The following is a 27943-nucleotide window of genomic DNA, read 5'->3' as shown; positions in this document are numbered from 1 at the left end:
ATGCAGTTGCCATTGTGTGCGCGGGCGCCTCGAGCTCGTTCCGCGTGTCCCCGCGTCCCCCGCCCGGACCCGGGCCGCCATGAGTGAGAAGGGGGAGCTGGACCTGACCGGGGCCAAGCAGAACACGGGCATGTGGCTGGTGAAGGTGAGAGGCTGCGCGGGCCCCGGGCCGGGCTAGCGACTCATCCTGCCCCCGCCGCCCGGCTTCTGCCCCGCGAGGGAGGCCCTGCCGCGGGCTGCGGCGGCTCCTTCCCTCCCTGGGGCCGAGACCGGAGCTCGTCTGGAGAATACGCCGGGGCGGGGTCCCTGTGGGGGCGGCGGGGAGGGCGGCAGCAATTCCCTGTTTCTGCTGCTCGGGGCGGGGGGCGGAGGGACTTCCCCACTCCCCTTGGCGGCCCCTACGGTCGCCGCAGGAAAGCAGAGGCTCGTGTGGTCTCCCTGGAGCTGCGGAGACCTCGCCACGCGCGAGCCAATGCAGAGTCAGCGGGCAGGTCCCACGGCTGCTCACTGCCCAGAGACCGGCCCCTTCCGTGGCTGCGCTTTGGAGCAACCCTGAGACTGACGAGTGGCATGTAACGGCCGCTCTGCTCTTGGCAAAGACTGTGAGCACTAGCAAGGCAAGGGGGGGAGGGAATGAAATAGCGGAATCGTCTCTCCATCCCAGTAGCATTCAGGAGACCGTGACAGGAAGAAGAGAATGAAAATTCTCCTTTCCTGTAGCTGGGGTGAGGACTTCAGATTTATCAGGTTTCAGAGTAGCAGCCGTAGAAGTGGGTTGTAGCCCACGAAAGCTTATGCTCTAATAAATTTGTTAGTCTCTAAGGTGCCACAAGTACTCCTGTTATTTTTTCAGATTTATCAGACACCCTTGGGCAGAGATGGATGAGGCTCACTAAGCAGTGTCAGCACCCTGCTAGGATTCACATCATACTTTATCTTCTAAGAACCTGGGGTTATAGCTGCACTTAGGATTTTCAAGATGACACAGTGGTAAAAAAGCCAGTGGCTGGTTTATGCTATTGCCTCCATCATTGGCAGCACTGGTGCTAGAGCAGCAACAAAAGATTTCAGAAAATCCTCAATGTGAACAAGGTCAAGGGGTGGGCTTGTCACCAGGTCTTTGTACTTCCTCTTTAGTGTCAGTTTCTGACTAGTAGGTTTTATAAAGCCCTGTTGAAAATGAGTTGGTCCTACCTACGCTTACCAAGGAGTTTTCAAATCTGTTTGGGGAGATGAGGTGGTGAAAGGGGACCCAGTTTGATATTGGTTATCAGCAACAGAACTTTCCTAGGTGCATTCTCTATAGTAAGAGGAGAATAAGGATAGCAAGAACCTTTTTAAAACATAATTTGTCACAGATAGGTGCTAACATGACTTAAAAATGACTTCCATGGCTGGTATTGACTAAGCCTATGGTCTTCGTAACATTGTACTTCCTTTCATATAGTGGGAGCCCACAACTCTGTAGTACCCCAGCATGGTTCAAACGTGTTTTGGTGTTGTAGTGAAGATGGTAGTGAACTGAACTTGGTAACTGCAAACAACTGCTCCTTTTTTAAGCCAACAAACTACAATAAGTTCGGCATTTTTACCACTGTGTTATCACAGGCTAGATGATACAATGGTAAAAACATGCAACTCCTGCCCATGTTACATTTTCTACCATTGCTGCAATACTTGTGAATTACAGCTATATAGTTTGCTACTGTTGTAGAAGGGTTATGCATAGTTTCCACCTACCCTCCTGGTTTAAAATCCAGTTCAGACCTGAAGGAGAGAGAGCAGACCTGCTTCAGGTCTGAACTGGATTTTTAAACCAGGGCAAACTTTTGTAAGTAGGTCCCCCAACATGTTAGGAATCTCTTTAAGATTTCTCTTTAAACAATAGAATGTTTTGTGTAGTGCTGCTTTACCACAACAGTTCACAACATGATTTCCCTGGCTAATGAAGACCAGGTATAACAATGTTGAAATTGTTAATTAATTTCTGGGGAAAAGACCTGTTGGAAAACAGTTCTGGCTAACCTGGTTTCACATTAGAATGTGTGGAGCTAATATAGAAAGTATCCCAGAGAGAGACAACTTAATAGGTAATAATAGCCCAGATATTACAGTGGTGGGTGCTTTAGGAATATATGCAATAAAGGTAAGTACAACTAAGGCTTTGAGGTTTTAGAGTGCAAAAAATAGAAAAGTAGGTTGTGCTAATTAAGGAGTATTTTATTTGGAAATGGTATTGCTTTATGTCATCTCTTTTCCCACATGGTCATGTTACAAATTGTGAGGTAGAAGTGTTATCCCTATCTACATAGCCAAGAATAAAGATCATGTCTCTAGAATCTTAAGTATTTTATATATGTTTTGTTCAGATGCTATTAATTCACTCATGGCCTCATGTCAGACCTTAACTGGGGAATCCCTTTTCCAAAATCTAAGTTAAAATTATTTAAATAAAATCAGAATTCATAGAAAAAGATTGCAATGTTTCTGTACACTATATTCAGGATTGTTAAAAGATTTTTGAAAACTGATCCTCCTAATTGTTCTTGCTAAAATTAAAAGAAATCCACCATAGTGGGTGTTTTATTGTGTAAGACATTTCCTGTCTTCCTATAGATTGCATAATCCCATCCAGTATACAACTACAGATTTAGCTGGGTGAAGTGAGGCTCTACACTTAATGGCATCTTTTTTGTTCTGTGTGTAACGTGACAACTTTTAAACATGTTGTATCAATTCCAAAATTTCAGAGAACGTTCTAGGCAGCAATAGGCAGAACCCTATTGAGGTTGGTGAAAATGTAAATCTGGAAAAGCTTGATTTCCACTGGTATAAGTGAGGGAAAATCAGGCCCACCAAGTGCCTGATTGGTGCTGCTGGCAGATAAATCTTACTGGTGCCCCCTGATACTGCCTATACATCACAGGCTGTGGCTTAATATTATTATTATTTAATATTTGTATTACCATAGCACTTAGGAGCCATAGTCATGGATCAGGATCCCATTGTGCTGGGTGCTTCTCTCTCTCATTGGGTGTGCAGCTCTGCCTACATAAGCAACAAAATATGCAATCCTTTAGTTGTATATACTTTCTACAGTGGATATCAATGCAAATATGGAATGACTTTATTGTACTAGTAAAACCCTAGAAAGTTATTGCTACAAAGCTAAAAATAAAAGTGGATTTGCTGGAGTTTCTGATGCATTCTGAGTGTCAAAAGAAGAGCATAAAAAGAACATTGTACATGAACGCTTTTTTAGTGCATGGCCTTAGGGTTAGTAAAACTTGACTTCCTTTTTTGTTCCACAAGTCATTCAGCTGTCCTGTTAAGTGTTAAGGCTGCAATGTGTAATCACCTCTTTTAGTCTCATTTAAGCCATACATCTTAGGTGATACTTGGTAGGCTTTGGAAGGTTTAGATATGGTCAGGTTTTGGTGCTGACTTATTCTCTTTGCCTTTCCTAGCAAAGAAATATTAATCTCCAGTGTATTTTGATTGTTGTTGTAAAGAAAGCAATATAAAAAATGGATTTTTTTAAATAAAAAAAAAACAATAACATCTTTGATATAACTATCTGTTGCATAGTTACCTGAAATTTATCATTATTTAGGTCCCCAAGTACTTGTCACAACAATGGACTAAAGCTTCAGGAAGGGGTGAAGTAGGGAAGCTGAGGATTGCCAAGTAAGTAGTTCACCATATTTTTTTTGGTAGGAATTCTTAGAATTATTACAGAAGTTGAAAAAGTTATTTTTAGTATACAGTAGTGTATTGCAGTGAAGTACTACTTATATTGCATAATATTTATTGCAAATACAAGTTGTTTTTTTCTATGAAGCTTGAAATATAGCTGCCCAGTGATTATCAGTGTACATTATAAACAGTATGACTACAAAAAATTATACTGGTGTGTGTAGATATATTTTAGAACACCATTTCTGATTTCATAGATATCAGAAATAGGCACATCTAAATAGAGAATCTCCATCAATTTATTTATATGCTATTGTGTTGCTTCTATTTGCTCCTGCTGATTTTCCCATTTGTACTTGGGTAGCTCAGGAGTGAAGACGGGAACAAAGCTAGAATTTGAGGTTGCTGCTGTTATTAGAGGAGCTAGACCTGTGAAATTAGATTATGGAAACTAAAACATTAAATATTTTCTTTTACAGAAATCAAGGAAGAACAGAAGTAAGTAATTATCAAATCCAAAGGCTATAAATGTGTTATATTTTGAACTTTAGTGTTGCTTAAAGTATATTTCTTTGTAGTGTAAATTTCTCTTATAGTGCTGTAATAGAGCACTGGACTGGGAGTTGGGAGACCTGGGTGACTGGCTCTGTCACTGGCTTACTGCGTGACCTTGGGCAAGTCACTTATTGCTTTGTGCCTCAGTTTCCCCATCTGTAAAATGAGGATAATGATGCTAATATCCTTTATAAAGCGCTTTGAGATCTACTGATGAAAAGTGCTATATAAGAGCTAGGTATTAATATTAAGCAGAAAAAGTTGGAAACAAAGAAGTAAGAGTTCAGAAATATACCATATCATATTTGGTATTAATTCATTGGTTTTGTTAAATATAAAGTATTAGGGAGTTTGAGGGTCTTTTTCATCTGCAAAGGGAGCTGATTAATTTCTTTTATTAGCAATTGAATGAATAATAGCTTTACCAAGTATTTTACCTTTCATGTTAGATGAGAAGGTAGCAGCATGATTCAGTATACCCCAGAGCAAACCAATACATTGAATTGGAAGAGACTTAGCAAAAATTCAGCAGTGGGTAAAAGCTGAATTTACCATCTTAGAGTCTGATCTAACTCTCACTGGAATACGTGGAGAGACTCCAGTTGTCTTTGGGGTTTGATCAGGCTCATAGTTGGCTGTAATATATGCTGCTGACACTTTCTCAAAAGTGAAGTTAGCTGTGTGAAACATTTAAAATATCTACATTGAAAGGTATAACTATCTTAGGTTCTCAAACATTTTTAAAAATAATGAAATGCAATTAATTGTTCTCTGACATCAAGAGGAGATAATAAAAATCTGTTGAGTAAATTATATAAATAATCCTATGTGAAAATGTTGAATAAAATATTTCAGAAGATTAATATATTAAAAATTAGATCCCAGATATATATTTGAAAAATTCAAAATTGTATTGTACTATTTCATTTTTCTTTCTCTTCCTGTTTCCTAAGCTCTAAAATCTATGTAGTTAAAAGGTCTATGTAGTAATTTTATGTTCATTGTGGGTGTTAGGTATCATTTACTTTGAATGAAGATCTTGCAAGTATCAATGATATTGGAGGAAAACCTGCTTCCGTCAGTGCACCCAGAGAACATCCTTTTCTTTTGCAAAGTGTGGGAGGACAGACGTTAACAGTGTTTACAGAAAGCTCAGCAGGTAAGTTAGAATGAAAATTATTTAATATAATTCCTGTCATGCATGTTTGCATAGATTCATAATCTCAGCATGATAGTTGGTTAAAAGGACACTATCAAATTGATAGGTCTAAAACAGGGTCGGCAACCTTTCAGAAGTCGGGTGCCGAGTCTTCATTTATTCACTCTAATTTAAGGTTTTGTGTGCCAGTAATACATTTTAACGTTTTTAGAAGGTCTCTTTCTATAAATCTATAATATATAACTAAACTATTGTTGTATGTAAAATAAATAAGGTTTTTAAAATGTTTAAGAAGCTTCATTTAAAATTAAATGAAAATGCAGAGCCCCCCCGGACTGGTGGCCAGGACCCGGGCAGTGTGAGTGCCACTGAAAATCAGCTCGCGTGCCGCCATCGGCACGTGTGCCATAAGTTGCCTACCCCTGGTCTAAAATAAAGACCTTTCAGCTTTGTTTTATGGTCACATGCATGCACATAACACTTCATTCTAGTTGACTGTTTTTCTTCTTTTAATTGAGTAAGGGCTTGAAATGTCTCCAGAAAGGATTGTATTGTACATTCCAATATCAGCCTGCTGAACAGATCAGAGGGGAAGAATGTAGTACAGTACAAAACCTTTGGGTTTCATCACAACTTGTGCTTCTGATAGGATGACCCAGCAGAAAACTGTTGCTTTGTTCAACACTTATTTTGGAGGAAAGGATAGATTTGTCGGGAATCTAGCTACAGTTTGATGAAAAACAATTTTGAATTATGTTCATTTTTTTTCTATCATCATTCGTCAAACTTTCCAGTTGTTCACTTTGTCAGAAAGTGTAATAGTAATGTGGTATTTGGAGCGCATGAAAAATAACTGTATTTTTGTCTATTGGATTCAAATTCCTTGACCTACATTATGTGTAGGTCACTGATATTATAGTAGCAATACATGGTAAGTGTGGGGCATTTTCAGGATACCATGTTCTATGAGCATGTTAGGCCTACATTATATGATGGAAACATCAAAATTATGATAGTACCCTCCCTTTCACTGCTCTCCTTCCTCTTGTGGAATAGTCAGTATATTTTCCCTTTGCTGGTTGGCTGTTCTGATACTAAATTAATGTTATCTATTCCCCGAACTTTGTGTGCTGCAGATTTGTATATTGTAAATGTGTGGCAGCGTCATCCAAAATAAGGTGGGGGAAAAGAAAGGCTGGATGCCTTGAAAGCTTAGTAGAGGATATTTGGGGCTTCAGGCATCTTGGAATGTTTGGGAGTCCTCAACAGGCAAATAAAGTTCATGATGCTTTCCCTCCCCTTTTTGGGCAGGTTCAGAGGTGACTATACATTTGGATACGCTGGATTTTTGGATGGTTTGAATTCTTCATTTTCCACTCCTGCAAGACTGGCCAGGAACTAGCTGCCCCTGTTGCATCTTGCCCAAATATCTGTCACTATATTTTAGAGTGGATAAACACATTACCTGAATATGAATGCTCAACAATGGAATAGTTAACAGTGACATTTGAAGTGTAATAATTAGGCTTTAAACTTGACACCATATGCATGGGATCGTTCACGAGTCTCTGAGATACTGTTTTGTTTTTAAAAAAGGGTTAAGGGACAGACCTACTTATTGCGATGAACTGCTGGGTGATACAACATACCCCTGTATGGCACACATGTTTATGACTGCATTGTGTCTGTCATAAGGCAATGAAATGGAAAATTTAAATTTCCGCATTAGAGTGGGTAATTATATGAGAGTGATTCCTATTACACTTTCCATCTGCTATCTGACTAGGTGTATCCTAGAGAACTTCAAATGGATTAGACAATAAGGCGGGGTAAAAAATACCAAGGGAAAATACTGATTCTCATTTTTAATGGAGAATAATGCGTAGAAAAGTTTTTTGAGCCACTTTCTCCCCTGATTTGTGTCTTGTGCAGTCTTGGAGTGTAAGCCAGACCAGAACTTGGCATTAATGTTTTAGCTAAATCTGAGGAGTCTTTCAAGATAAAATAAATGATCATCAACTTTACTTCTTATGAAGCACTGCTTGTCGTAAATACACAATTCTGATCTCAGAATGGGTTATGCCCTTTTGAAACAGAAGGGAAGTCCACTAAATTGCTAAATATTCTAAGTTTTACAGTCTAAGTTAGTATAAAGTGCATAGTTAGCAGCAGAGTGGGTGGGTTCCTTTAAGTGATTAGTATGCTAAGTCAATATAATAGATAATGTAATTAGATAAAACCAAATTCAATTGCTAGATGAATTGTGCTTCTGTTAGCAAAGATAGCATGGTACACAGAAAACTGATTTACTTTGTATACAGAAAGGTTGGTAGAATGGTTTAGTTTTCTGTAAATTGGAAACTAAATTCATATATTCAGTTGGTGAAATCAAATGTATTTTTGTTTCATTCAGTTGTCAACACTGATATTTTTTTCTGATGTGATCTCGCCTAGGTACTTTAGATCATAATTGCTTTATCATGCATTGTTTCTGAGTTGGAAAAAGTTACTCAATTTCATACTTGTTCTTTAAGAGAAAAAAGTTCTGCAAACAAGGGAAGGAATCTATATCTCTAGGCCTTTTTGTTTAGGGGCAGTGGGAAGTCCTCAACTTCAATTTAAAGAGCCAAGTTGATTGATAAATTAAAAGCAGCAGCAACCACTATAGTTAAAGTTGTAAAATGGTTAATGTTCTGACCCCGTTTTTCAGTCTCTTACAACTTGCTGTAATTTTTCAAGCTTGGTCTGTGCTTTATGATGAATATTTGTTCAAACTTCTCAAAATAAGATTAAACTGTTTTTGCTTATAAGTGGGGGGGAGGAAATCCTTGTTACTGGAAAAGTAAAAGAGAATCATTGCAACCCGGTCTTGTACAATTGTAGTATCAAAATGGCGTGGGATATTAAACTGAAATTTGGCATGGAAATAGCTACTATTGAGAGTGCACCTTTGGGTGTTCTGCTGGGAAAAGTAGTTTTGATTTAACCAAATTACAAGCCTTTGAAAATCGTCTTTGTGTCTGATGCAAAGAATATCTTGTGACTTTTTTTTAAAACACACTCTAGCAATATTCTGAGTAAAGCTGGCTGCATTGTGTATTCATGTATGGCTAACTTAGAATTACATTTTTTTCTACAACCCAAGCTAGCATCTTTTAGTTGTGTATTTATCTGTGTATGCCATATGAACTGAATCCATGAAAATCATTTATGTGAAACTTACAGTTACATCCTGATTCTGTAAAGTCTTAACCTGTGTAACTCTACTTATATGAGTAGTCCACTGAAAGAAGCACTGTGACACATCATTCCACTTCAGTCTATATATGCTACCACCACTAGGATCATCTTTGATGCTCCTCGGGTGATGTGGTCAGAATCTAAATGTGAATACTTCTGTCTTCTATACCACATCAGGCTCAAGCTTCTTGCAATAGCCTTCAAAGCCCTAAATAGCCTTGACCTATATCTTATGACGTGCCCCCCGCTCCCCCGTGATGCCTGCATTGATGCACAATTTGTCCATTTCCCCCTACAACAATCTGTGCTTTTTCCATGGTACTCTCTATGCATGCAATGCAGTTTTCTGGGTTGGTTTGTAAAGTCACTAATATCTCATTTAAATCCTTCCTGCAGATCTACTTTTCCCACAATGCCTATTTCATTATTTATCTTATGTATGAATTGCTAATTTATTGGAAGAGAGTGGCCTAAAGACACTGGAGCTGAATCTAGAAATTACTATGACAAAAGATGTAGACTGAATTGTGGAGGGAGGAAAGGAGGGTAAGGGGTAAGGAATTTATTGCCTTGTTTAATTTGAAAACAAATGTAAGTAGCAAGACGTACCTATCATCAGCCATATTACTTTGCTTGGGTATTGTTTCCCCCCCTACACAGTTTCTTTCATTGCCTTCTTAGTATGTTGGATGCTCTTTGGAGCATGGAACTCTATTTCCTCTATGTTTGGACAGTAGCTAGTGCATGTCATAGAATCATAGGAATGTAGGGCTGAAAGGGACCTCAAGAAGTCATCATATCCAGTCCCCTTTGCTGAGGCAGGACCTTGACAGGTGTTTGTCCAACCTTTTCTTTAAAATGTCCAGTAATGGAGATTCCACTCCTTTAGCGGTCTAGTCCAATGGTTAACTACCCTTATAGTTAGAAAGCTTTTCCTAATATCTAACCTAAATCTCCCTTGCTGCAGATTAAGCCCATTAGTTGTCCAATCTTCACTGGACATGGAGAACAATTGATCACTGTCCTCTTTATAACAGCCTGGAAAGTATTTGAAGACTGTCATCAGGACCGCTCATCAGGATGTTAGTCTTTTCTCAAGACTAAACATGCTCAGGTTTTTTTTTAATCTTTCCCTGTAGGTCAGGTTTTCTAAACCTTTTATATTTTTGTTGTTCTCCTTTTAACTCTCCCCAGTTTGTCCACATCTTTCTTAAGGTTTGGCACCCAAAACTAGACACAGTACTCCAGCTGAGGCCTCACCAGTGCCAGATAGAATGGGACAGTTGCCTCCCATATCTTACATTTGACACTCTCATTAATACACCCCAGAATCATATTGGCCTTTTTCACAACTGGGACTTTTTGGGCATTGCTGAAGTTGTGGGGTATGTCTACACTGGGACAAGGGATGTAATTTGCAATTTGTGTAGATTACTCACACTAGCTTTAATTTAGCTAGCTCATATTAAATAGCATTGAAAGCGCAGTGGCGTGGGCGGCTCAAGTGAATATGTACCTACGGGGTTAGGTGGGCTTAGCAGCCCAAGCAGAAGTCCACATTACCACTTCCTCGCTACTATTTTTAGAGAGCTAGCTAGATTAAAGCCAACACTGGTATGTCTACAAGAGTTGCAAATCACACCCCGAGCTGCAGTGTAGATGTACCCTTCACAGTTGCAATTTTCGTCTGCTTTAAGGTTTGTCTGTATCCAAAAGGATTTTAATGGTACAAGTCCTGATCATGCTTCTATTGACTTCAGTGGGACCGAACAGCATGTCTGTCTGACTAACACTGCTTAGTGAAGAAATAACATAAAAAATATGTGATATGCATTATGTTGGAGCCTGCAGGTGAGAACCCAGTTGTCAAAGGCACTGTATAGATTTATAGGAAGATATCCCCTGCCCCAGTGATTTTATACAAACTTAGTTTAAGAGGCAACAAATGGGTGAATTATGTGAGCATTCATAAACTGTAATTGTGCCTCTCACTAAGCCCAGACCATTGAAAATTCTCATGTGTGGATTTTTTGTTACATGACTGTTATAAGTTGTGTGATGATATACAGTGAAGCCAAAAATGTGCTTGTTGGAATTACTATTATATATGTAGGGTATTAGCATGGCCCCAGTTTAACGATAAATTCCTTTATTAAATCCAAAGGCTGTATGGTATTTATACAGTTGCTCTGAACACACCTAAATAATAAGCAGTTTACTATCTCCAAACGGTAACAAAACACTTATAAGTATTTGATTAAGATACTTACAAATGGGGAAAACCCAGGGGTGCTTAAACCCATATTGGTCAGTTCCAACTTGGGCAGGCAGGTATGAACCCTTTATGAGTTAACTTTTTTTATACCCTTTAACAAACAAGTGGTGTCATTGCCAATTATTAGACCCTAGCTAAGGCCTGATGAAGGAGTTTCTTATACAGCCAATTATTTACTGCTCCTGGTACCCAATTAACTATATTTATTTCTGTTACTTTAGCTATTTTGAAGGTTCATTACAAGTTTAACACAACAGCTTTTCTTTCTCATGACTTCTTTGGTTGCATGCCGTGAGTCTATTGCTCAGTTCCAGCTATTAATCCCAACTCAATTTAAAACCAGGGTTCATCCAAATCTAATGTGGGCCTACATTCCTTCCATGCTTTTTTTTGTTATACTTTAATTTTATTTTTATTAAGTTTAAAAATCAAGTAAAGTAACTCCTCACTTAAAGTCGTCCTGGTTAACGTTGTTACGTTGCTGATCGATTAGAGAACATGCTCGTTGCAGCTAGCTGGTGGGGGCTTGGAACTAGGGTGGACCAGCAGCCCCCTATCAGCTCCCCGCTCCCCTAAGTTCCTTTTGCGTCAGCTACCCAGCAGGCTATCAATTGCCGGCAGTTCAGCTGTGCCTCCCCACACTGCCATGTGCTGCTCCTGCCCTCTACCTTTGAGCTGCTCCCAGGAGCCTCCTGCTTGTTGTGCGGAGGGAGAGGGGGGCTAATGTCAGGGTGTCCCCCTGCTCCTCGCTTACCCCATTTCCATAGAGCAGGGGTGGGACACAACAGGGCTCAGGACAGAGAGGGCTTGCTCGGAGCAGCTGCAGACTCAATTTGCTGATCTACTTAAAAAGGCAGTGTACTTAGAGTGTGGTCATCGTACAGTAACTCCTTGCTTAACGTAGTTACGTTCCTGAAAAATGCGACTTTAAGCAAAACGATGTTAAGCAAATCCAATTTCCCCATAAGAATTAATGTAAACGGGGTGGGGGGGGTTAGGTTCCAGGGAAATTTTTTTCACCAGACAAAAAACTATATATTATATAGATATACACACAGTATACGTTTTAAACAAACAATTTAATATTGTTCACAGCTATGATGATTGTGAAGCTTGGTTGAAGTGGTGAAATTAGTGGGTGGAAGAGGAAGGGATATTTCCCAGGGAATGCCTTGCTGCTAAATGATGAACTTAAATGAGACTTTTATTAGACAGAAAGAAAATGGAGAAGGACAGGAAAGAGAAGAAGTAAGGTGGGAAAGGAAAAGATGGGAAGGGGTAGGGGACACACAGAAAGTCTCACATCCCAGGTGGTGGTTGGGATACATCTGGAGCCAGTGGAAGTCAAAATGTCATCTGGGTCCCTCTCTTGGTCTGGTTTGGTTAGGGCATCTCTCAGGATTAGGATGGCAAATGCCCAGTGGTGTCATGATGGATCCCAATGTCCCAGGAGGTGGTGGGGGTGGCAGCGATAATGGTGAAGCTTGCTCCTCTTTTTATTTCTTTTTCTTTTCAGTCAGCAATAGTACTTGCTTGTACTTGCTTTCACCCAAAATCTTTTTTTTTAGGGACCCCAAAAGGGGATGATGGGTACAATAGCCCATCCCCTCATTATTTTATTCACCAGGTAAGCCTAATTTCCATCATGCTAATTTTGTTCTGTTAATTTCTGACCCCACACTTCACTTGTTTACCAAACATGATTTTAATGCAGTCTTAAATTAATATCAGTTGGTCTTTTTGTTTGTCCTAATTCGGGCTTTCTCCCTTTTGCACCTTTTCATTGTTATAGGTTATTGTAACACTTCATAAACTTTTATCAACTTCCCTTGGTGATGTTCACAGGCGGGGTAAGCCCACCAGGCGCCAATTATCACTACATCTCCTTACCTCCATGGAATGTGTTGATGAGCTCACTCCTGTTTCTGTTTTAAAAATGTCTGTCACAAACTGCACTACAATTAACAAGAATGCTGGTAGAAGTGCCAATCTGAGCAGGTGGCCCAAAGACAAAATTGACCTGGAAATCATTCTTCCATTTTAAATGCTCCTTCTGAGTCCAGGTTTAGACATTAGTAAAACAATGTGGGTGAAATGCATTTGTTCTGTAGATAAATGGAGTACTTCATTTTCCAATGCTTTCAAGTCAACACCTTTCCTAAACACTGTATTAGTTTTAAAACAAAATGAAACAAAAAACTTCATAAAAACCCAATTGATTAAATGTACAGTACTAATTTCTTTTAGCCCAAAGATATTTTCTTATTTCTCCCCCCTCTTCCTGTGGACCTCAGGAAAGTGACCATCCTTTCTGGCTGAGAAAGGAGGGATGAATATAGCTGCCTCTGAAGTCTGCCATTGCTGCTCTTAACAGTAGCTAGAGGGAGGTTGTTATACAGATTTAAGGCACTTCAGCCACTACTTCACCTTGTTCTTTCTCTGTGGACCTCCCTGAACGGGTAAGGGATCAAGCCTGAGGCATAATAGATGATCCTCCACATAGTATCATGTTGCATAACTCCAGGACTACTGAGAGAGCCTCCAGTTCTCGTTCTTGTCATGATAAAGATGGTTACTTACTATTTGTTAAAATCTGGAAGGTGAAAAAAAGCAAACCCACTTTGGTTCTTGATTCAGACAGTGTGCCTGTACATAAGTCTGCTTACTGATCATACTTATGTATCCATATAGGTTGTATGCAATGGGAGTTAGGTGTCTAAATCCTTGTGACTAGGTGCCTATCTGCATCTTGAGGCACTGAAATACCTTTAAAAATCTGTCTCATCCTACCTGTATGCTTCCTAAAAGCATATTAGGCTTTGTGTGTTGATGCATTTCTGCATTCCTTCCCTGTCCCCATTGGTTTAGTTTTGCACACATTGTATATTATAAAACAGTTCTGTGGAACTATATGAAGCATTGTACTTCATTCCAAAACACCAGGTACAAAATGCCAAACTAATTTGCTGTATTGTCCAACTACAAAATAACAATTGAAATACACCTCTACCCCGATATAACGCGACCCGATATAACATGAATTCGGATATAACGCTGTAAAGCAGCGCTCCGGGGGGGCGGGGCTGCGCACTCCGGTGGATCAAAGCAAGTTCAATATAATGCGGTTTCACCTATAACGCAGTAAGATTTTTTTGGCTCCCGAGGACAGCGTTATATCAGGGTAGAGGAGTATCTATTTAGTGTAGGTTGATAGTTGATACCCACCTCTCAGAAATGTTACTTGGCTGGTTTGGCTTATGCAGCCTTTTTTGGTAAGGATACTAGTGTATGTTATCTGCAATGTGTATGTATCCTATTGCTCAGTAAAACACTAATGCCTGGGTAATGTTCCTGAAGATCAGTTTACGAAAGCTATGTAACTGGAAGGTGTGGTTTCTATGATTGTTGCACGGGGAACCCAGAACACAATTGTTTCTCTTGCTGTCTTGGCTGATTTTTGGTCTTATTTTTGCAATAAATATGAACTACATCCTGTTCCATAAACATCACTATATGTGCATCACCAGTTGCTATGCAACAATGCTATTTGTGCTTCCAGTCATTTTGTCTTATCTTTGTCATCAGTTATCATAGTTGTAATTTTTTTGGGGCGGGGAGGGGATGTTTTTGGAGGTTTTTGCATATATTCCAATATGCTACAGTGAGCAAAATGAGGGTGTTTTTTTAATATATGGGTAAGGTTTCTCTTTCAGACTGGACATGTTTGATTAAAATTGTCATTTCTGAGCTTTCTACTGGCAGCCACCATGCGGCTAGAAAGTAGCATTATTTGACCGTTTCAATCCTGGATCAAAAATTGGAGGGTGATTATGTTAAATATTTAGCAGTACACTTTCTTTTCTGAATGTGACTATAAATCAGTTCCCATCCTATTTTAGTAGCCCCTTACATCACTTTGTGACAGCAGGTAGCTCAGAAATGCTGACTGTAAATTTTAACATTACTTTCAAATATTTGATTTATGGATGATGAAAAGTGCTTTTCTTACTATGTTAGATCTTGGGTAGAACTGCTTGGAAAAATGTGCTACTTGTGTGATTCAGAACAGCAGGATCAGGCCCAACATATGGGATATGTGTAGATTTTACACTATGGGCCAATTCAAACCTAGTATAAGGTGGATAATTCCAGTAAATTGGGTGGAGTTGGTCCCGCTTACGTGGAATTTTGAGTTTGGCTCCATAGGTCCTGGACTTTCTCTTTCTAATGACTTGTTCCTAGATGCAAGTTAAATGCTGCTGCTGCTTCTTCTTTTTTTTTACTCTAAACTTACTATATGTCTGAAATATTCATAGATCAAGCTGCCACATTGAGTTACAAAATGTGGTGTTAATGTTTCTTTTTAAAAGTGGGTGGAAAAATCTAGGAAATAACCAAATTCTTAAAACTAAAGCTGTCTAGTTTCTTATATGGCTCAGTGTGGTTTCTGAACACCTATTAGTAATTTCTACCTTCTAATCTTATGTAAGAAATTGTTTCTGTTGAACAGTCATAGTATAGAGAATTCCAACATAAACAGCACAGAAAATAACTATATTATCTATCTCTCTCCAAGAGGCATTCAGTGTTCGATGGACTGATTATGTGTACTATCATGACCTACATCCCTTATCAAAAATGCAGCTGCTAATCTCATCCATGCCAGTTTTTTCTGACTGATACTCCTCTCTTAGAGACTTTCCAGTGCATCAATTTCAAGCTTTTTGTGATTGCATTCAAAGTTTCAGGTAATTCTGTCCCTCTCTCTTCATCTGCCCATGTCTCTTAATATGTCGTACTCACTGTCTCTCCACCCTCATAACGACTTAATTTTCTTTTTCCACAACTGACTTAGTCTCTTTTTCCATGCTAATTCCCACGTGGAAAACCCTTTCTGAGCTGGCATGCAGAGCCACTACTGCAGTATTAGATTCTTCACATGCAATTGTGTACCAACCAGTATTAATATTCACAGTTTGTACTTAAGGTTTGTTGTTACCAGTTGACATCTTTGAAACCTCAGACGTACCAGCCATTTTAAGAATTTTGGAGAAAAGATTTTACTTATAGAAAGTGATTACAGTCCTAGAAAAATATTTCTCCCCTCCTTCATTAAAGCAATGCTGCTAACATCACTATAATCACTTTTTTTTTGTTTTCTATAAATTCCTCAGTTTTCAATATTTTTAGCATCTTGTGTTATTATTTCAAACCACAGTAAGGCTAAATTATGGTCTATGAGTTTTCAGCTCAGTTGTTGTTGTTGAACAAAATAACTTCTGCCACATTATTGAAAGCTGCTGTTTTTCTTGATATCTGTCCAACCCCCTCAGAGGGCAGGACACTCCCCAGGGCTTCCACTCAGGATAAAATGAAATATGAAATTTCTGAAAAATAAAACGAAAAGTTATAAAAAAGAGAAAGATAGAGCCCCAGAAAATTATATCCTTCCTGCTCCTGCCACCCTTTCCAGTTGTCTGTACTCTTGTGATTCTAGCACTTAGTCACACATTCTGTTGTCCAAGATACCTCTTGAGGTCTCATTTAATACCTTTGTTACTTTATGTACTTGAATTTTTTACGGACTGACTGTGGAGCTATAGCAGCAGGAGGAGAAAACCCATTGACAGCCACATGATCAAAAGAAGTAGAAGCAACAGTAGCCTTTTAGATCTATCTCGTTAATGCAGATTCCAAAATATTTGCAAAGATCATAAAGGAGCTGCATTCTATTATCAGAAAACCAAAAATACTACTCCAACTGACTTCTTTACAGACTGCATTTTGATGGATGATACCAGCCCTTCACTCACTTTGGGCAAATCTCTCTGCCTCAGCTTCTCCATCTGTAAAATGGGGATGGTGTTTGCTCACCCTTCCTAATGGGTGTGGTGAAGATTAACAGATGTTTATTAGTTGATTGAGTGTGGCTGACTAAGCTATTTCATTTCACTTTTGTTGTTTTAACTAGAATGTCCTGAGCCTTGGATAAGCAACCTTTTCAATTCTTGTATAAATTCAAATAAGGCATGTTGAGGATATAAAGTGCAAAATAAATTTTAGGTGGTGAAAGTTGATTCACTGTGTGGGGAATGGGGTTGGCAACATGTCTACTGTAGTAACTTTAAAGATTATATAGCCACCTTGATGTATGAGAGGTTCCCAGAATGTTGGGTAATAGGATTTGGCTTTTTTACTCCTACATCAATGAGACTGAACAAATTTGCAGTGATAAAATATACTTAGTAACTAGGCAGAAGAGGTACTTCCTCCAAGTGTCTGAAGTTAGTACTGAAAGAGAGGGAAGGCCCAAAAATGTGTATGAAAACATATGGGCTACATATAATAAACAAATTGCCTAATTATGAGGAAGGGGCTGAATATTTTTCTAAGACTGGAATTCTAGTTTTATATCTGCTATTGAGGACATATTCTGTGGCTAAGTAAAAGCAAACTGACTCGTCCCATTTGTAGAACTTGATAACTTTATCTAGAATCTAAAACCTCTCAGAATGATGTGAACTGCCTAAGCGTGTTGCCTTTTTATGCAGTAGTCTTAGCTCAGGGGTGGGCAAACTCGGGGCCCTTTGGATCCGGCTCGCGGGATTGCCCCCCGTGATGCCATGGTTCCCCGCGCCGCTCTCAGAAGGGGCCGGCAACACGTCCCTGGGCCCCAGGCGGGGGGGCAGAGGGCTCCGTGCGTTTCCCTTGCCTCCAGGCCACACCCCCCCTCCCCCCCCCCCCCCCCCCACAGCTCCCATTGGCCAGGAACGGGGAACCACGGCCAGTGGGAGATTCGGGGGAGGTACCTGGAGGCACGGCAAGGGCAGCGCATGCAGAGCCCTCTGCCCTCCCTCCCCCAGGGGCCGCAGTGCTTCCTAGAGCGGCGCAGGGACAGGGCAGGCATGCAGGTAGCCCCCTTGTACACCCTGCACCCCTCCTGCACCCCAACCCCCTGCCCTGAGCCCCCTGCTGCACCCTGCACCCCTGTGCACCCCAACCCCCTGCTGCACCCCTCCTGCACCCCAACCCCCTGCCCTGAGTTCCCTGCTGCACCCCTGTGCACCCTTGCCCTGAGCTCCCTCATACACCCCGCACCCCTCCTCTGCCCCAATCCCTTGCCCTGAGCCCCTTCCTGCACACCACACCCCCTCCCACACCCTGCACTCCCTCCATCCCTCACCCCAACCCCTTGTCCTGGCCCTGCATACAATTTCCCCACCCAGATGTGGCCCTCGGCCCAAAAAGTTTGCCCACCACATCTTAGCTGAATAACAAACCTTACATTGCTCAAATGCTGAGAAATGACCTGTGGTAGAGCTTACTTGAAGGCTTTAGGAGTAATAGACTCTGGAATTACGAAATAGCTTTCTATAATGATCAAGGCTTTAAGAAAATTGGAGGCCATAATTTTGTTGTAGTAACTGCAACTTTTTATAGTTGCTGTAGATTTGACTGGCATTGTGACCCTTTGCACCAAGTCACAAAGCCACTCACTCAGATTTGACCTGTTTGCCCCTCCATTATGTTTGCCTTCCAGAGCCAGGTGAGGGACACAGTGTTCTGTGCTGCTCTACTGCCTTGGAAGGGAGGCTGCATGGCTTGGAAGAAGGTGCTGGAGCGTGTATGTGATCGTGCTCCATCTGGGGTTCCCTGGGGGAGAGGGGGCATGTCTTCATGCCTTGTCAGGAAACGGGTTAAGAGGAAGCCTGAGACTTAACCCCCATGGGAGTGTCGTCTTGTGAGTGTCCCCATGCTGATGTCTCCGTGCACTAAAACCACAACTTAAGTGTCTGCAGCTTGTGAACCAAAAAATCATGACTCTTATAACCTTAATAATGACTTTTCCCTTATTTTATAACCTAGTTAGGGATAGATTATCTCTTATAGTTTGTCCATTTGAGACTTCAGTAAGGCTCGTACATTGTTGTGCTTACAGAATTTTGTGGAAATAAATTACCTGTACAACCAAATTGGGATACTGTTTACCTTAATGTTTGGGTAATACCGTACAACGTATGTATGACAAGTATAACATGTTAAAGGGGCATCTGAACAGGAAAAGACATGTTATATTATTCCTACAGGAATAAAATGCCAGTGTATTTGAATGTTGCCAGGAATCTGCACTAATTTTGGGGATGCTGTAGGGCAAGAAAGCTATAATATATCCTCTATGTGTAGATATATGTGATAGTTGATTTTGTTCTCTCATTGAGCAAATAGTACCCTCTATCATGAACCCTCGAGAGGCAGTGCCTAGAAGGAGATTTTTGTGAGAGACTTCATTTTTTTCTAATGCATTTAGCCTGTCAGTCCTCACAGGCAGAAAATGAGGAAACAAACTGGACTTAAAAATAAATAAATAAATAAAAAATACTCACTGAACTACAGTGATAACCCACTCTAGGATCTAAGTAAATAATCTGTAATGGTCGCTTTGGCAAGTCTGTTGAATTGAGTAGCTAAGGACAAATATCTCCTATTGGTGTGACACCGCATCAAAAGGAGGAAATACTGGTTTTATTCCCAATCCTGGAAAACATTTAGGAGAGGTGGAGGCAGGGAGAAAGAATTCAGTTTAATTTTGAGTTGTCATACTTCTGTGTAGAAATATATCTTTACAGAATTCTGTAGCTGTTTAGGGTTCAATTCAGTCAAATATATCCACTGTCTTCCATCTCTTGCAAGGTTGTGTATCTGTAGTTTGTGCCATGCAGACCTTAGTATAGGGCAGGGGTGGGCAAACTTTTTGGCCCAAGGGCCACATTGGGGTTGCAAAACTGTATGGAGGGCCAGGTAGGGAAGGCTGTGCCTCCCCAAACAACCTGGCCCCCGCCCCCATCCGACCCCTCCCACTTCCCACCCCCCTCAGAACTTCTGACCCATCCAACCCACCCTGTTCCTTGTCCCCTAACCACCCCCTCCTGGGACCCCCCGCCCCCGACTGCCCCCTCAGAACCCCTGACCCATCCAATCCCCCCTGCTCCTTGTCCCCTAACCGCCCCCAGGACCCCACACCCTATCCAACCCCCCTGCTCCCAGTCCCCTGACTGCTCTGACCCCATTCACACCCCCACCCCCTGACTGCCCCCCCGGGACCCCCATCCCTTATCCAACCCCCCTGCCCCGGCCCCCTTACCATGCCGCTCAGAGCAGCATGTCTGGCAGCTGTGCCGCCTGCTCGGCAGGAGTGCGCAACCCCGCTGCCCAGAGCGCTGCCCACGCAATGGCATGGCTGTGGGGAAGTGGGGGACAGCGGGGGAGTGGGGACAGTGGGGGCTAGCCTCCCCGGCCAGGAGCTCAAGGGCTGGGCAGGACAGGCCTATGGGCCGGATGTGTCCTGCGGGCCGTAGTTTGCCCACCTCCGGTATAGGGGATAGGATGCTTGTAAGTTTCAGCAAGTTACTTCATCACTCTGTCGTCGTCGTCCCCCCCCCCCTTCTGTCCTGTCTATTTTATTATAAGTGCCTTGGAGCAGGGACTCTGTGTATATACAGTGCCTAGCACAAAGGGGCTCTAGTCTCATTTGGGGGCTGTTTAGGACTACAGTTATAGAAACAATAATAGTCAAATGGTAAATCAGACAGCTGTGGAAGTAGGGTTACAGAAACAAACTCTTATTTTGTATACTAAGCTGCAAGATAGCTGTAGAATAGATTGTTTGAGAGGTGATTATCTCATGCTAATTAACGATCACTACCCATATTCTGGAAATTCTTTAAACTCTCCATCTGAAACCAGGATATATATCTAACAGACTATAGAGACTTAATCTGGTTCAACTGTATCCAGTCTTCTCCTCATTTCTACTCCTTGCAAACTGCATGAATGCAGATCTCTCTTCAGATCAGTCTGCATTTCTAAACCTACAAAATAAAATGAGTTTTGACCAGCATGGCCTAGTGAAGTAGAAGGTTTCTATTCATTATTTAAATCCAGTCTTGTCACTGACTCCATATAGGCAGCTGCCTGCACTCAGATGGAGCCCTATTAACAGGAGCTTAGGGGTGCTCCTGCATGGAGTTTGTTGTAGGCTTGGACTCCAAATGAGACTTTTGTTGCTCTTTGTGGGGAATTGCCTCTTTCAAAGTATATTTATAAACTCTAAGGAAATGACTCCTGTGTTTGTGCTATTTCTCATCCCTTTTATCCACTTGTATATTCTTGGATTTTTGCAAGTCACTTCTTAGACATACTTTAGAATAATTTTTGTCATACTCCAAGATCAAAGAAACATTATTGTTCTTTTTCTGCAGAAAGCCAGCCAGAAGAAAAATCTGAGAACAGCAATGCTGGTAAGTGTTGGACTCAACTGCCTGGTACACTTGAGAAATGCTTTGCATCTAATAAAGAAATCCTCATTTTCAGTTTTTCTATTTTAGTTTTAGTGTGCTAATTTCTTAAAGGTTTGTTCAGGGTAACTAGATAGAGAAACACCATACATTTGAAAAATAACTTGAATTGATTGACTGCTATACTGAGAGACTTAAATTATTCATAGATTTTTACAAGAAATGTAAAGTTACTAGGAAAGGAAGACTAGTAAATCCTTAATATTTCTTAGAATCTTTTTTTAAGTGTTTGGATTCAGTATTTCTGTTTTTGGGTTTATGTTTTTTTTGTGGTCTCATGTTTGATAATTTGTAGTTTGTTCTGACTTTTTGATGGGAAAGTATTTTTATTCTGTCTCATTCCCAAAACGTGGAATTTGGGTTTAACCCTACAGAGTCAGAAATCAAAAAAGGTCATATATTGGTTGTATTGCATTCATTCGATTCTGCATACTTAACTGTTGTGCACAGGATATAATTGTCAAGGAAGAGTCAAGAAAGGAAAAAATAATACTTGGATCAGTAGTAAGGTGGTTGTTTCAAAAGTGGCTTATCAAATAGGGTTAAAGATGATGGTGATATTTAAATCAGTTCAAATTGATGGAGCACACATCAGTGATCTTTAGTTCAGAGAGCCACTGGGATAGGAAGTTTAGCACAAGAAATATCTATCAGTTAATGCGCAACATGAACACTAATAAAATAAAGTCTGCACATACACATTTTGAGAAGGTGGGATCCATTGTCTCTTTCAAATTGTGTGTCAAAGCAAGCATTTTAAAGAATTATTTTGTATAATAACCAATCTGTGTATATTAAGATTTCTTTTCTAACTGTAGGAAAACTACATTTTCAAATGATGAGCCGTAGTTGCTACAATAAAGAATGTAATAAGTATAGAAATAGTCTTTTGTGCTCTTATCAAAAGTTAGAGTAGTATGGTATGAAGGAAGTCACACGTACATTTGGACTACCTCTGATTAGTCGCAGAAAATCAGATATGGCTTGCCTAGAAACAAACTGTTCTGTTGATTTTACTAGGGTCAGCAACATGTTTATATATGATTACGTTGCTGGAGTTTCCAAATGAGCACCTGAGAGCATTATAGTGTTAAGTGTTACTTAGGAAAAGGTCCAATTCCTCTTTTTTGAAATGAAAAGCTTTTGTTTGATGGAGAATGAAAATATCATTAAAATGCAGAAGGAAATAAGGGCCAATACTAAGTAAGAACTTGGGGAATGGGGATATTAGACATAGCTAACATAAAATGTGGAGAGAAATGTAAGTCTTCTCAGAACATGGGTTACCATTTACATGTACAAATAAAGTACAGTCAGGGCTATGATGACACTCAGTAAAGGGTAATGAAAGGGATTTTAGATTTAGATGGATTGCAAAGACTGGCTTCTTCCTTGTCTTCCCTCAAAACAATCCTTAAACACATGTCCAATATTAACTGTTTCAGAATGACTCACCAGAATATTATTTTTCATCCACCTCCATATAAATCTTTTAATGTTCCAATATTTTGACTTTTATTTGAATCACATCTTAGCTTTAAAGGTTGCTGAAAGAGCATACTATTTAGTTCTGGGTACTGGGAATAATTATTTCTGAGAAGGGATAGGTTTCCAGTACTGAGCTGATTGAGATGCTTTTTGATAAAATGGACTAACCATGTCAAAGGGATCATGATGAGTGCTTAGAAATGTTTGAGTTGGGAATGCATTTATACAATTCCATAGTGTATTTATAGTTGGGAATGTTACACGATTATTTGTTAAAATCTGTTCATTCTGATTACTGTTTTACTCTTGTATTTTATCTGTGTTGTGACTTAAACAACTGGTCTGTAATGAACTTAGAGGTGAAAGTTTTATACTACCTGGAAGCTGAGATTTGCTGCTTTCAGCTGGTGTATGTACAGCAGCTAGTAATTGTTAAAATCTTTCAGAATGGTACCATTTATGCTGTATTATTTTAACATTATTTTATTGTATCTATGTATATATACATGACTGCAGTAGAACTGTCACACTCCATTCCTCTTCTGGGGAATTATTAAATGATTACTTCTCCCATCATAGGCACCCTACGTGACTTACCCCTGTTGACCACATGCTTACATGTAAATAAGTGCAGCAGTTTGGGATTTTGTTGTGCCTCATTATTATTTGTATTGCAGTAGTGCTTACAGACCTCAATCAGGGATTGGAGTCCCATTATACTAGGCACTTGTGTACACATAATGAAAAGATGATCCCTACCTGAAGAATTTAGAATCTAAAAAACTAGAGACAGGGGATGGATACTAATAAATTGATGGCTAGAGTGGGACTTACATCACAATGTTTACAGAAAAAAATCTTGGCTGTCACATTTATTTTATTTGGTTAACCCTTCTACATACAACATACAGTACAACTATACAGACAAAATGATGGGGCCTAAATTAGCTGTTAACATTCAAGGAAGAGATCTTGGAATCATTGTGGATAGTTCCCTCAAAACCTCTGCTCAGTGTGTAGTGGCAGTCAAAAAAACCTAAGTGTTAGAAACTATGGATGTTTCGCGCCCTAGGCGAAACTTCCACCTTGCACCCTCCCCCCCTGCCGAGCCCTGCGGCAGCTCTCCCCCCAGCTCACCTCTGCTCCACCTCCTCCCCGAGCAGCCGTCCTGTTCCACTTCTCCCGCCTCCTAGGCTTGCGGTGCCAATCAGCTGTTTGGCGCCACAAGTCTGGGAGGGAGAGAAGCAGAGCAGGGCGGCGTGCTCAGGGGAGGAGGCGGAGCAGAGGTGAGCTGGGGCGGGGAGTTCCCCTGCGTGCCGCCCCCCCCTTACTTGCTGCAGGCAGCCCTCCCCGCGCCCCCCTGCCCCAGCTCCCTCCGCCTAAATGCCGCCGACGACCAGGGCGGCCGAAGATCCGGCTGCTGCAGTCGCCGCCAAAGAAAATGCTGCACCCCAAATGCTAGTGCCCTAGGTGACCGCCTAGGTCGCCTAATATGTTGCACCGGCCCTGGGAAAGGGATAGGTAAAAAGACAGAAAATACCAGGATGCCACTATATAAATCCATGGTATGTCCACACCTTGAATGCTGCGTTCAGTTATGATCACCTCATCTCAAAAAAGATATGTTAGAATTGGAAAAGGTACAGAGAAGGGCAGCAAAAATTATTAGGGATATGGAACCGCTTCCTATGAAGAGAGATTAAAAAGACTGGAACTGTTCAGCTGGGAAAAGAGATGACGGAGGTCTGTGAAATCCTGAATGATGTCGAGAAAGTGAATAGGGAAGTGTTTTCCCCTTCACATAACACAAGAATCAGGGGTCAGCTGATGAAATCAGTAGTCAGCAGGTTTAAAACAAACAAAAAGAAGTACTGCTTCACACAGTGCACAGTCATCCTGTGGAACTTGTTGCCAGGAGATGTTGTGAAGGCCAAAAGTATGACTGCGTTCATAAAAGAATTAGATAAGAATATGTCCATCAGTGGTTATTAGCCAAGATGGTCAGGAACACAACCCCATGCTCTGGGTGTCCCTAAACCTCTGACTGCCAGAAGCTGAGACTGGATGACAGAGGGTGGATCACTTGATAAATTGCCCTTTTCTGTTCATTCTCTCTGAAGCATCTGGCACCAGTCGGTGTTGGAAGACAGGATATTGGGCTAGATGGACCATTGGTCTAACTCAATATGGCCATTCTTATATTCTTCTCTTCCAGAAAAGTCATGAATCTAACATGACATTTGCAAACTACCTTTGGATCATTCTGCTTGTGTATAGCATCTCTCTTCACCCTACCCTTTGTCTGCCATGTCTGTGAGTTTACTTTAAGCAGTTTTGAGACAAGGATGATTTCTTACGTATGCTTGTACAGTGTTTAGCAACACCCTTCTTTTATTAATCTAGACTAGCAGTCTAGATACAGACTTCAGCAGAACATGAATAAAATAAGAAAATGCGAAATAATAAACACATTTCTAATTATCAATTTTACCCACTCATTATAGAATTATTTTTCTTTCTTTTTTAAAAATGAGGAAATTACATGGGAAGAAGAGAAAAGCTATGCAAAAAGAATGTTATGAGGGCTGCTAAGGCAATCACTCAAAAGTTAGGAAATACCAGAAATAAGGTTGCCCACTTAACCTTAATCTAGTCCCTTTCTGTGTACGCCTTATGAGCCAGTCTTCAATTAGAATGATTGCATACTATTTTTTCTACAGGGATCCTGCTTCATTCAATGTGTAGTATGGTCAACGCTCAGGCACTGAATCAGGGTTGTGTATTGATCAAGGCTGTTGTCTGTAGGATCCCTAACTTATTCACTGCAGAAGTTGGAAGGTGTAAAGTGGATTAAGCAGAGGAGTGTAGGAAAAGAGTACATGGTGTCATGGTTAAGGCGGCTGAATGACACGCAGGAGAACGGGCTGTTTTATTGACTTCTTATGTGATGCTGAGCAAGTCATTTAACCAGACATTTTCAGAGGTGGCCACTAATTGTGTGTTACCTGCTTTCTGTGTGCCCAGTGTGGGACACCTTTGCCTGATGTTCAGAAGTGCTGAGCACTTACGACTACTGAAGTCAGTGGAAGCTGTGGATGCTCAGCAGTAACATACCACTGTCTCCAGGAATGAGCACTGGGTTAGGAACCAGGAGGCCCTAAATTCTAATCCTGGTTCTGTCATTGGCTCATTATGTGGGTTTGGGCATGTCACTATTTCCCTAGCTATAAAATGAGGATTATAATACCTACCCATCTTCCTCACATGGGCAATGAGGATGATTTAATTAATGCATATACTGTGCCTTGAACATACAAAGTGCTAACAACACAAATAAGGAGTTGGAAGAATCCATCCCTAACTGCCTTAATTAGTGGAAATTCTTGTGAGATTTGGCCATAAAATCTGTGTCCTCATTTCTCATGTGTAAAATCACTCCTTAACTTGCAGGGGTGCTGCAAAGACAGATTCATGAATATGTTTGAGGCTCAGATACTATGGAGATGGGTGCCATAGAAAAGCTCATGGAGAAATCAATTCCATATGTAGTGCAAGGTATGGGTGGTGTACAGTAGAGAAGGTATAGGGCCACATTGGTGAGAATAAAAAGAAATACTCAACAGCAGCTTCAGTCCTTGAGTACCATCCATCCTTTGTGAGACAGGTGCTGTGGAAGAAATGTGTGGTCATATAATTAAAGACTGTGACATAATGCACTTGTCTAAGTTAAAGTTGCATGGGCAACCTTAGTGCTGACATTTTCTAAATTTTGAAAGCTTAACTTTGCAAGCTTAATATTCTTTTCACACAGCTTTTGTATGTAGTGGGTATATACAGATGTTATCTATAGATGAAAATAAAATTACTCTTTTCTTTTAAATTGATATTGTTCCTTGAGAGTATGTGCATGTCTGTGACCTCTATGTTTATTCACTAGTTGATATGAATGATAAGCTATGTATCTATGAGATACCTGGAGCTGTAGCAAGCCAATCCGTACACTTAACAGATCTAAATTCAGGTTTCAAAATCTTGACATGAATTCATAGCAAGCCCTGAACAACTGCTACTTAACGCATATTTTCCTTTTGGACAACTTGTCACTCGTATTCTTTTCCTGAACTTGCCATTGGGCAATCTTGATGCCTTCTGTTCTGGTGGGAAGAGATGCATCCTTTTTACAGTTTCCCTTGTGCATTCAAGCAAAAGGAGTAAATTATTTGATATACCTCAGGCAGTACAGCGTGAACCTAGTGTGTAAATTTTGTCTGCCACAAATATTCATGTGCTGGCAAATTGTAGACACAAATACTTAATTCTTAAACTGTCTGTAGATAGAGAAACCTAATATAGTAAGGAATGTGAAATAATGTTGAAAGAAAGGAAATTATTTAGAGTATTTTAGGTTTTGATGACATTTGCACTAGAAAACATGGAATACAGTGCAAACAATTCTGTAGAGCAGGGAGAGCAGTAAAATTTGTATGGAAATTTGTATAAGGTTATGTAATTTTGTGCAACAATTTAAGAAAGATTTGCTGTTAGTTAGGCTCAAATTAGATTTCCTTTCTTCCACTTAAATATTTCAACATATATTTACTAATAATGTTTTGAAGGAAAGCTGTAACTCTGTGAAATATGGTTATCAACAACAGTTATGGTGCAATACTCCAATGAATTACTCTCCAAAAACAAACAAAACCTAATAGTTAAAAAAACCATTCAAGTGTGAAATGTACCATTTTCCAGCTTGTGAAGTCATATGTGACAAGGACAGGGCCGGCTCTGGCTTTTTTGCCGCCCAAAGCAAAAAATGCCCTGCCGGCGCAGCAGCAAGGGGGTGGGGGAGGGGAGGAGGAAAACAAATCTGCCCCTGGCCGGAGCGGCGGAGGGAGGGGGGGGGGGGGGGGGAGAAAACCGGCCGGCGGCGGGGGCAGGGGGGGGGGGGGGGGGAGAGACAAACCTGCCCCCGGCCGGAGTGGCGGGCGGGGGGACGACAAACTGGCCCGCCTGCTGGAGCAGCGAAGGAAAGAAAAAATAAAAACAAACAAAAAATACCTGCGGGGCGGTGGGAGCGTGGGTGCAGGGGGACTCCCGGCCCTGCAGACCCTGGGCAGCGGAGTGCGCACCCCGGCTAGCGGGGGGGGGGGGGGGGGGGGGGGGGGGGGGGGGGGG

The 27943-nt window shown here is 40.9% G+C and overlaps 1 protein-coding gene across 1 annotated transcript; it reads left to right on the top strand.

The window, feature by feature from the left end:
* Positions 1-25622, top strand: LOC112111202 (general transcription factor IIF subunit 2). Its single transcript, XM_024206519.3, has 6 exons — positions 1-145; positions 3614-3687; positions 4176-4194; positions 5266-5410; positions 21185-21223; positions 25489-25622. Exons 1-6 carry the CDS (start codon positions 80-82, stop codon positions 25620-25622), a joined length of 477 nt encoding a protein of 158 aa, XP_024062287.1. The 5' UTR covers positions 1-79.
* The last annotated feature ends 2321 nt before the right edge of the window (positions 25623-27943 follow it).

Source organism: Terrapene carolina, unplaced genomic scaffold (assembly GCF_002925995.2).
Source record: "Terrapene carolina triunguis isolate 2854851 unplaced genomic scaffold, T_m_triunguis-2.0 Scaffold18, whole genome shotgun sequence".
Lineage (NCBI taxonomy): Eukaryota > Metazoa > Chordata > Testudines > Emydidae > Terrapene > Terrapene triunguis.
This window is presented reverse-complemented; position numbering and strand designations above follow the sequence as displayed.

Excerpts from the sequence above, each read along its gene's own strand:
- LOC112111202 (XM_024206519.3), top strand. The coding sequence starts at position 80 with ATGAGTGAGAAGGGGGAGCTGGACCTGACCGGGGCCAAGCAGAACACG. Across the intron at positions 146-3,613 it reads CGGGCATGTGGCTGGTGAAG|GTCCCCAAGTACTTGTCACA; the intron begins GTGAGAGGCTGC and ends ATCATTATTTAG. Across the intron at positions 21,224-25,488 it reads ATCTGAGAACAGCAATGCTG|GGATCCTGCTTCATTCAATG; the intron begins GTAAGTGTTGGA and ends TTTTTTCTACAG.